The sequence below is a fragment of the Otolemur garnettii genome, unplaced genomic scaffold, assembly GCF_000181295.1.
Source record: "Otolemur garnettii isolate 467f Iridium unplaced genomic scaffold, OtoGar3 scaffold00044, whole genome shotgun sequence".
Classification (NCBI taxonomy): Eukaryota; Metazoa; Chordata; class Mammalia; order Primates; family Galagidae; genus Otolemur; species Otolemur garnettii.
Genome location: NW_003852439.1, coordinates 5,167,694 through 5,178,873, shown reverse-complemented (window position 1 = coordinate 5,178,873; position 11,180 = coordinate 5,167,694). Strand labels below are relative to the sequence as shown.

The window sequence follows — 11,180 nt, the reverse complement described above, 5'->3', positions numbered from 1 at the left end:
AAAAAAAAAAGAAGGAAAAGAAGCCCTTAGGAAAACTAGTGACCCCTCCAGTAAGTCTGTAAGAATAATCCTCCTTAGCTCCAGCTGCAGAAGGCAAGCATGACATGAAGAATGTTGTATTATTCACTCAGATGATTTTATTTTTTAAAATGTTAAGGCAAAAAAAAAAGAACCTAGTTCATTTAATATTAAATCTACAAATTAGCATCAAGTTACATTTACTTTGAAATTCCTATTATAGGTAAAAGAAACCTATTCTCATAATTTGCAGTGTCAGTTTTTAAGCCCAGTTAAACCTCCATCCATCCCCCAGTTATACACAGTAAAGCTTTGATCTCTCTTTTAAGTCATCTTTTTTTCTGGAACCAACTATTACATCTTCAGATAATCAAAACCTCCTTTCATTTCATGCTGTTTAGCTCAGTTAGTATATGAAAGATTGTATAACAATATGTAAATAATAATGAGATCTGCGTGATAGAGTAGGTGCTGGCACATTCTTCTTTGCTTAAATAGATGTTTAGAAGTTACAGAATGAATTTATAATATTAATTTTTTTAAGTTACAAATATATATTTTCAGAGCACTATTGCAATGCCTACTTATCTGTCATTCTCCCTTTCTCCTTTGCTAACGGAATTTTATTTCATGTCAGTTTTCAGATCAAATCTACTTAATGGGACCTCCCTTGGTTCCAGAAAAGAACCAGGAATGGTCTAAACCAATTGTGAACATCTCAACCCCCTTTTCCAGTGATTGGTTTAGGGTTTTTAAAAGAAGCTCAAAGCACAGTAAGTATATTCTTCTTTTTACTCTTTTTTTAAAATCAATGTAATTTAAGTGTGCCACAGAAGTTTAATTATAGGTTCAAGTGTGCCACGAGATGAAAAAGGTTAAAAAACACTGCCCTAGATTCTAGACTTCCTGTTACATGAGGTAGTAAACTCCTGTTTAATTGGTTGTTATGTTACTTGCAGTGAAAAGCACCCCAAATGATATGAACATTGTAACTTTGTAAGGTTTAGCTTCCCAAAGAGACATATGAACCACTTTTTAAATGCTCTTCCATTGAGGGAGACCACAAAGGACCTGTGTGCGTACAAAAACCAAAGACCATCTGCTGGTCTTTGGAGGTAATGACTATGTTGTGCTTGCAATGATCCAATTCAGGTCACAGGTTGGGGTCAGCTAGCTATATAAGTAACTTGGGGTGCTTCTGCCTGAGCCCCTTTACCTTAAGGGAGCATCTCCCGGGCACACCTGAATTTCTGCCCTTGGGAACTTCTAGGATTGGGTTCTTCTCAATTCCTAACTCAGATTCCTGTGTTCCCATACGTCATGTGCCCTTTTAGAGGGAGATGTTAGTCTTTTGGGTCCCCAAAGTCTTTACTGGACCACCAGATGTCCTTGTTTATATTAGCTGCCCAGTCCCTGTGATTGACTTGGGGGTGAGTCCCCTCCAAAGTGCTCCAAAGAGTAGCCAGGAAGAAGCCCCACAGTAACCTCCTCTTTTCAAACTTCTCACACACTGGCACTGTATGAAAAGCACAGTGAATATCCTAATCTGTGGTAAGAGAGGTGGTTTTAGGTGCCTCCCAGATTAATAATGTCTATTTTAATAATTATGTCTTTTCAACGTGCATTAGAAAGAAACATAAAACTGGTCTATCCAACTTCTGCTTTCATGTATGACAAAGATAATTATAGCTCACATTTAATAGTGAGTTTTTTACCAAGTACCAGGCACTGCTCCAAACACTTTGGATGTAATAGTACATTTAATCCTCACATCAGCCCTATGGGGTAGGTCATGGTTATTATAATCCTCTTTTACAAATGAGAAAACAGAAGTACACAGAGGTTAGATAGCCTGCCCAAGGTTACACAGCTCATGAGTGGCAGAGCTGGGATTCAAACCCAGGAAACTCTGCTCCAGAATTCATGTTCTTAACTAATATATTACTGGGTTTTGTTTAGTCTGAAGTAGTTTGAGGAAAAGGGAAGATTATAAGAAAAATATTAGGGAAATAATATAAGGATATTATGTATGTGAAGTTCAGGAATAGGCAAATTGATGATGACAGAAGTCAGAATAGCAATTATTCCTGGGTGTCTGCATGTGGAGAGGGTGTGGTAAGGAGATAGAGACTGGGAGGAAGAACAAAGGAACTTTCTGGAAGTATTTCACATCTTGGTCTGGGTGCTTATACCACTGTAGACACATGTAAAAGTTAATTTTAAGTTGAGCATTTAAAATTGGCATGCTCTGCTGTATGTATCCACTGTTATGCCTCAATAAGAAGTATATTAATAATAGTATGGATAATAATACATAAACATGAAATATGCAGAAGTGCCAAGTCTGTAAAACCCAGCATTAACAATTTTTACAGCAAACTGATGGAGATTATCACCCCCTTTGACAGATGAGGAAACTGAGGCCGCAGAAGAAAAGATGTCCATGGCTGTGACCCGCCCTCTCCCCTTCCTTTCCAGACAGCTGGCCTGGCAGGACTGGGTGCTCCAGAGCCAGAGCAGGCCCATGCCCGTATTTGCCCAAGCTGTCTGCCCACCAGCCCTGCCCAGCCACACACAGATGTTTGGCTCACTTTTTCCCTTTTTCAGTCACAGCACTCCTGTGCCTTAGCCCTGCCTGCCAAACTGCACATTCCTGGCAGGAACTGCATGCAGGCAGGGCAGGAAGGGCTCTGGGAGGCTGCCCTGCATGGCCCTCACTGGGCTCATGTTCCCACCCTGGGGCCCGCTCACCTTGCAGCATGCTCCGGTAGGCCGTGTCAGCAATGGCGTAGATGTGAGGGGGCATCTCGTGCCTTTTCTTCCCCTTGTACATGTCAACAATCTTCTCCGAGTAGATGGGCAGGTGCTTGTAGGGGTTGACAACCACGCAGAAGAGGCCAGAATACGTCTGCAGACAGAGAACCAAGCTTACTTCCAGACCTTCCCAGGGAAGAGAGATCAGACCAACACACTCAATACTCTCATTTCAGAGATGAGGGCGCTGAAGCTCAGAGTCCTAGGGGGACCCCTCGGCATCACTGATATTCCAGGGACAGGGGAAGAGTAACAAGGTACAAAATTGGATTTTTATGCCACCTATGTAGTATATGGGGTTTTTAACAGTACTGAGTTCAAATCTGGCTTCACTCCTACCAGCTGTTACTACACCTCCTTGGGCCTCATGGGCTTAAATTACAGCCTTCATCATGAGCACCTACTATGTGCTAGGCCCCAAACCAAGCACAACATGAGCATCTTTGTATCAAATCTTCATAACTACCCTGTATCAATGAGGCTATGATTTCTCAGCTGTCAGTTTGGCAGGAGGGGAATCTGAGGCTAGAGGAGGTTGTCACCAGGTCACACAGCTGGAAGGAAATTGGGAACTAGAAATCCCAAGTATTCACTTCAATTTTTTTTTTCTGACTGTTAGCAAAGTACTTCCTCATCTGTAAATGGAGACAAGCACAGCTGTCCTTAAAAAGGAACAAAGGACTGGCAGGTGCTCCAGCATGGATGGACCTTACGAACTTGACAATGAGTGTAAGCAGCCAAGCACTAAAGGCCACATACTGTATGATCCCATTCAGATGAAATGTCCAGACCAGGCACATCAGCAGAGACAGAAACAGACTCATGCTTCCCAGGGGCAGGAGAGAGGGCAGAATGGGGAGCGACCGCTACTGAGTATGGAGCTTCCTCTTGGAGTTTTATAAAAGTGTTCTGGAACTACATATAGTGGTGATATTTGCTCAACACTGTGAGTGCCCTAAATGACACAGGATTGTATCCTTTAAAATGTTTTAAATGGCGGATGTTGTGTTACATGTCTTTTACCACAATTTAAGAAAATAGTGGTCCTACACAGGTGCAGTGGCTCATGCCTGCAACCCCAACTCTTTCAGAGGCTGAAGTGGGAAGATCAGGAGTTCAAGACTGGCTTGAGCAACAAAGTGAGACCCCTAGCTCTCAAAAAAAAAAAAAAAAAAAGTTAAAAAGTCAATCAACTGTGGTGATATACACCTGTAGTCCCAGCTACAGGGGAGACAGACAGGAGACTGAGCTTCTGGGGGTTCAAAGCTGTAGTGAGCTGTGATCACACCCCTGCACTCCAGCCTGAGCAACAGAGTAAGACTCTCTATCTCTAAAAATTTTTTTAAATTAAAAATAGCAGTCCTGCTTTACCAGGTAAATAGGAATGTAAAGGAGAATAAAAGTCTCAATTAATTAAGCAAAAGAGAAGGTCAGGCTTAGAAGCCGAGTCATGTTATACCCGCTTCCTAATGACTAATGGTTACTAATGTTGTATATCAGCCAGATTCCCCGTGGAAAGGTAAAAAGGCCTTAGGCTTCTATAAGGACTGCCCCCACAGATCATTTATAAGGAAATTCCTTGATGGCCTGCCATAAACAAGGACATGCAAATTGTAACTTTGGGTCTAAGTCTAGCTCTTAACACTGAAGTCTGTTGGAGGCCACACTAATGAATATTGACTATGTATCTACCTAGGTGCAGAACAGAGACAAGACAAGATCAAATAGTCTTCCACGAACCCAGGGGCAGCTGCAGAAGTGATGCTTCCTTCACTCCATGTCTCTCCTTTAAAGTTCACCTTATATAAAGCGTAGGGGGTCTCCAAAGAATGTAACCCCTTATCTCACCCTGCCCCCTTTTCTCTGTAAGGCTTCCCTTTTAAATACTGATGTTCCCAAGTTCCCCCTTCAGAAAAATAACCCCAGGTTTGTCTTTGTGTGTGGTTTGTGTTTTCCCCAGTCCTCAAAATTTGGCTTAATCAGCCTCCATTGTTTGAGACCTCTGCCTCAGTCACTTGTTTTGGGTTGTCAGGAACATCTGAAAATAATAAGAACAGGGAAAGGGAAGTAAAGGCACCAGGCAAATCCCCCACCTTCTGCCTATGTGAGGCATTACCACCATTATTACTGACCTTTACTGGGTACCAGATTTTCCTATGAGTTGAGGTCACAGATCAGGAGATAGGCTCCAACCCGTCCCATAGGAACTACTTTCCCCAAATAATAAACACCAGCACTATGTGAGTCACTGATAACCACAAAACTTATGTCATCTCCCCGAAGTGACCAAGAGAGAAGGAGCAGAGATTCCATCTCAGAGTTACATTCAGGGCAAATAGAAAGATTAAGCAACCTGATCAAAGTCACCAAGCAAGACCCTGGTAGCACTGAGCTTAGCTTGGCCTACTCCCAGGTGTGAGCAGGGTCCCTTTACCATCCAACCTGGGCCTCATCCTACAGAAACAATTTATCATTTGTTCACTCATTCCATATGCATTTTCTAGATACCAAGCAAGGGGCTGGGACTAGAGAGTCCACAAAAGAGGGACTTTCAGTCAAGACTGGAAGCTGATTGGAGAGTAGGAGTGTTCCTCCAGGGTTCAGAATGCTAAGGGACAATGGTGTAGATAGCCTGGGGTGCTGGTGGAGAAAGGGTGTTTGTCAAAGGTACAGGACTGATGGGGCCAGAGAGAGATAATCGCCCAAGCTCTCCCCACTCCTCTACAACTAGGTCAACATGAGGCCTGTCTAAACATCCATCTACCGTTGACTGAGCATCTACCATATACCAGGTCTGTGTCAGCAGCTGGAGATGAAGAAATCAATGACAACAGCTATCCTTAAAGAACTTACAGATCAGAAGAGAAGACAATTGTGTTTTTAAAAAAGAAAATCATAAGAACAGGGAATTAGGGGAACGAGGAAGAGAAGGCCCTAACCCATGTTGGAGGCAGTCAGGGAAACTTCTGGGGGGAAGCTGCTTCCTGTTTAAAGGACAAGAAGGTGTTAACCAGCTGGGCATAGGAAGGGACAGAGGCAAAGAGACAGGAAAACAGGACAGGGGGTCCACGAGGGCAAACTGTAAGCAGATTGGTATAGCTGGATCTGAAAGTTGGAATAAAGCAAGGGTGAGAGGCAAGTGTGGTCAGGACCTGCACTCAGGCTGATGGGGCCAGGGGCTACCTGGATGCCCCTCTCCCTGTCCCATCACACAACCCCTCCTACCCATCCTAATGCCCTGAGGGTGGGGAACCCCTTCTCTCTCTCCTTCTGTCCTAGCCCAGGCCTGCAGCATACAGTAGGTGCTAACTAAATGCTTGCTAAATGAATGCCTGGAGGATAAATTAATGGTAAAGTTTCCCTAGAACAAAGGCAGCCCACCTTCACCTCTGTAACCCAGGGCCTTATCCTGCTCACAGTAGGTGCTCAGTAGACCTGGTTGAGCCAGGGAAGGGGTTGTGCCCTGTTCATCTATGTTCCTGCCCTAAGCACAGGCCTCCCAAAGAGTTAAGTGGCTAGTAAATGACCATCTGAACAAAGGTCAGCCAACCTCACCCCTCCTTCAGCACTCAACTCCACCCCTCTCCTTCGGGGCCATGCCCACTGCCATGCCCCTTTTGAATTTGGGTATCATTCACAGCCCAAACCACCGCCACCCAAGCCTTTGACCTGGAGGCAGTAAGGGGCAGTGGTTAAGGGTACAGAATAGGATATGGGGGACTTGGATTTCAACCCTCACTTCCTGGCTGGGTGACTCTACACAAGTCCCTTAACCTCTCTGAGCCTCACCCACCCTCATCTCCAAAACAGAAAGGCATGCTAACTACTTCAGGGGTGGTCTGGTAGGTAGCAGGTACTATATATACTCCATGCTAGTGACTATTACTATGTTCCCCTTGTCCCATGATGACAAAAACCTTGCCACCTTGGAGTCTTCACATATCCTGTTCCCTCTACCTGGAACACTTCTCCCTGATCCTCCCAGAGCCATTTCTATCTCTTTTCTCAGAGCTCAGCCTAGGAGGAATGCACAAGCCCTCTCAACCCTATCATTTTGTAATTGTTAGGTTACAATGTTGGCATTTGTGAGGTAAAGTCCCTCTTATAATGTGTCCCACCAAGAGGTGTGTCATACACCCGAACATCGTGCCCGTTAAGTAGGAACATACCCAACCCCCTCTCTCCTCCCTTCTCCCTTGTTTCCCCAACCCCCCCCCAACCTTGCATTGAGTTGTTCTCTTATGTGGGCAGCTATCACTAATTTCTGAAGGAGGAATATTACTTCCTCCTGTTTGCTTAACACCTCCTGATGCCAAGCACACAGCATGCAGTTAATCCATGCTTCTAGGCAGATCGGAATTTTTTTTCTTTCCTGCAAAAATTTCCCAAGCAAGCCAGGGTACAAGGATGGAGAGGAAGGCCCAGACCAGCAGCAGCATGCCTCACGCAGGGCAGCTGGGCTTCGGAACGTGGCTGTTCCATCTCTATCATTCGAGTGCAGCTCGCCCTCACCCAGCCCCAGCCCAACTGTAGTTGGCTGTGTTTCCACCTTCCAGTCCCCACCAGCCCTCCTCTCCAGCTGGTTAAGTTCAGAGGTTTCATCATCCCGACCTCCTGCATCCCCGCCAGCATCTCACGGGCCTTGTGCCACCAGCAGGTCCCAGCTGCGAGCCCAGGATTTCCCTCTTGTGACCGTATTAGGAAGCAGCTCTAGTTTCTCCGTGACACTTTATATGGTCAGCCCCAGAGCCCTGAGCAGGGGGCTGCTCTCACAGCCTTTGGTAGACAAGGAACAGGAAGGGAAGGTGGAAGGAACATAGGCTTTATGACACACAGGCCTGGACAGTCTCAGGTCATCTCTGCCTCGTCACCTGCCTGACCTGTGCACGTGGCCCTACCTCAGAGCCTCCTCCTTCCCCTCTGCAAGATGATGGACAATCAGATCTCCCTTACGAGACTGGACAGCAATGTCACGGTTTTCTGAAATCTCAGACACAGTCTACCGAAACTATGCTTTAGTTACAGCCCATTTTAACTGCAAAAAGACTAGAAACAACCTAAATGCCCATCAACAGGCAGTGGGCTTAGAAATTATGCTTCATCCCTAGAGCAGAAGGCCATGCGGCAGCTCCATCTTTGCTGCCACAGATGGACGGCCAAAACTCACCATTAAATGCGAAGAACAAGATGCATAATAGCACGTGGCCCGGGCTGCAGTTTTTGAGGGGTGCAGGAAGAGCTCCCCTCTTGGTGGTACATGTGTAAAATATTGTTGGAGAGCTACATAAGAAACCGGTAGCCACAATTTTTTCAAGGAGGGGAACAGGAAGGTTGAGGGATGGAAATGAAAGGGCAAGTTCTAGAATATACACCCATATACCTACACACACACACACACACACACACACACAACCTATTAAAAAGATGTTTTAAGTCCAATGAGGTAGTTCTGAACAGATGCAGAAAAAGACACAAGATACGGTTGAGTGAAAAAAAGGCAAGTTTGAAGACTATGTTAACCAGTTGGGTGAAAGTATTTCAGACTGTATATAGAAACAACACACTGTACCCCATGATAGTATTAATGTACACAGCTATGATTTAATAAAAAAATAAATTAAATTTTTTTAAAAAGGCAAGCTGCAAAGCACACATGGAACGACTTCTTGTTATGTTTGTTGTATGTGCACACATGACCCTGTCGGGATCATGTTTGCCTCTTGGGAAGAGGGCTGGGGGAACGGCAAAGGGGGTTCTCTTGCTTTTTGTGATGCATACTTATTTTTAAATATCTTCCTGAGGTCTTCACACTCTTGTTGTATTATTGGGGAAGGTTCTTCAAAGCAATAACGATTTGAAAGATCCGAAGGGCTAATTCCTGGGGCTCGAAAAAGGGCAGCCCCAAGCTGTATTTCTGTTATGCCCTCCAGGGGCGGCATAGTCACTGGCACCCAGGAGACCTCTGCTCACAGTCTGTTTTCTCCCTGTGTCCCAAGGTGGACGCTCCTTCCAGGGAAGGATAACATCACCGGGCCAGGTCTTTAAGATAAAAACAATTAGTACACCTGCTGAAATGTGGAAGGAAGGCCTCTCCAGGTCCCCTGCTCTTGCCAGAACCAGAATCAGCACAGGAAAAACATTCTTTGGGGTCTATGAGTTGGGGATTTGGGCTTGGGGACCTAATGAATGAAAGAATCCATCCACTACTGCCTTGGGGCATGTTCCCAGTGGCTTGGTGGAAGGGTGGAAGGTCCCACTGTCCACAGGGACTGGGCAGGTGACACAGGAGAAAAGTGGGCCAGGTATGAGAGGATAAAACAGGTGCTGTGGCCAACATATACCAGCGCTCTGAGGACAAGCAGAGAGCAAACAGCCCCTCTCACGGTGACTGCTACCTGCAAGTGTGGGTCTGTGAGTGCCAGGCCCTCTGCTTTATCAAACAAGCCCCAAACTGAGCTTTTCTTTTTTGCATATATGAATTCTTTTTTCATAATAAGGTGTCAAGCAATCTTTTCTGGGTATATCAAATTAACTCATTTTTTTTTAATCCCTCACTCTGGATCAGCACCTGGTGGGTGTTCAGGCAATCACAAGGAAAGGTTAGAATCATTCCTGCTGTGCACTTAAAGTGGGTCCAATGCAAAGCTAATGACACCAGGGCACTGTCCCCACCTGTTCCAGAATGCGCCCATCACCTCCTGTTACCCTAAAGGACCTCTCTCATCATGGGCAGTCAACCTGGCCCTGGACTCACACAGACCTTGTCTGAATTCAGGCTCTGCCCACTTACCAGCGAGGGGACTCAGCACATCTGAGCCCCTATGTACTCATCTTTTAAATGGGGTAATAGCATCTGTCTCATAGTGTCGTGGGAAGGGTTCAGTGAGATCACAGCTCAATGCATTGGCCTTGGGGCTGGCCTTCTTGAGCATGAGGCCTATCTCTGTTTCTCATCAACTTATTTTGTAAGCCACAGGTTTTTTTTAGTTTGCAAAAAAGGAACATAAATAATAGTCTATCTCTCTTAGATAAAGAAAATAATAGGGCAGTGCCTGTGACTCAAAGCAGTAGGGCGCCGGCCCCATATACCAGAGGTGGGAGGTTCAAACCTGGCCCCAGCCAAAAACTGTAAAAAAAAAAAAAAGAGGGTGGTGTCTGTGACTCAAAGGAGTAGGGTGCTGACCCCATATGCCAGAGGTGGCGGGTTCAAACCCAGCTCCTGCCAAAAACTGCAAAAAAGAAAAGAAAAAAACCCCAATTGTATAGTGTTTCTCTTAAAGTCACAACATCCTAGAAACTATCCAGGACATTGAGTCTTTGTGTGCAAGTGTGTGCACTTTCACATTATATACTTAAAAAAAATCAACTAATTATATAAATCATGTAAATATATCCTCTATGGAAGTACAAGTAGCCTAGGAATTTATTCAGAATCCGTACAGAGAACCTGTAACTACTTACAACGTTGCATTTAATATATTTGCAAATTTATAAAAATAATCCTTTACGCTATTTTCTTTTTGCATTTTTGAGCAATGAGGTGTTGTTCACCATTACGCACATTTTTTCTTAAATGCAAAGCTAGTCTGCAGAGATACGGAAAAGATAAGTGAGGGACATTCACGTATTTTTATGGAAACCTCACCACTCTGTGTTCCGCTAAGTGGTCGTTTCAATGCGCGGTGAGTTTTATAAGCTCCAAACCCTCACTTACATTTTGGAGGCAGCATTACATTTGAAGGATAGAGCGGTGGGGAATACTGAATGCTCCTTTCTTTTCGGTGAACGGAATACGAAAGGATAACACGCTTTCTGGACCCACTGCATTTCATGGAGTGCATTAACAAAGGCTGTGTTTGAATTCATTCATCAAATCTTCCCAATGTTTAAGCCGTCCTCGTCTTCCCTGTCAGAAAGATTTGGTCTGTTTATGCTAAAGTTTGCACTTGTGCCAGCTATACGTACCATGCCGGCTTTTATGTGATTTGAGTGAATTAATCAGTTCTTAAAGTCTCGATGACTCACTAAAAGCTTTTCATCAAAAAAAAAAATCGCTAAAATTATTTTCCTTCCATTTCCTAGATCTTAACTACGAAATGCTTTTACGTAGCATTAGATGAATAATGTAACATTCCGGATAAAGTGTGCAGTGGAAAGTCATAGTCGTAGCAAATCTGTACGTCTCCAACCAAGATTGACACCAGCAGAGATGGAATATTAAACACAAACGACCTTAAAATGAAACAACAAAAACTTGGCATCCATCACGTCACGATTGTCCATTTGTTACAGAATATAGCAAAGAAATAAAGGATGAAAAACTGAGATTCACTTTTGCATGGATTTCC

The 11,180-nt window shown here is 44.4% G+C and overlaps 1 protein-coding gene across 3 annotated transcripts in view; it reads right to left on the bottom strand.

Annotated features, from left to right (window-relative positions):
• MYH11 (myosin heavy chain 11) overlaps positions 1-11,180 on the bottom strand; it is a 117,667-nt gene that overhangs the window by 86,144 nt on the left and 20,343 nt on the right. For all 3 annotated transcript variants that reach the window (XM_012805743.2, XM_012805742.2, XM_012805741.2), the window contains one exon: positions 2,770-2,926. In XM_012805743.2, the coding sequence (XP_012661197.1) occupies positions 2,770-2,926 (157 nt within the window). The remainder of the gene's footprint in view (positions 1-2,769; positions 2,927-11,180) is intronic.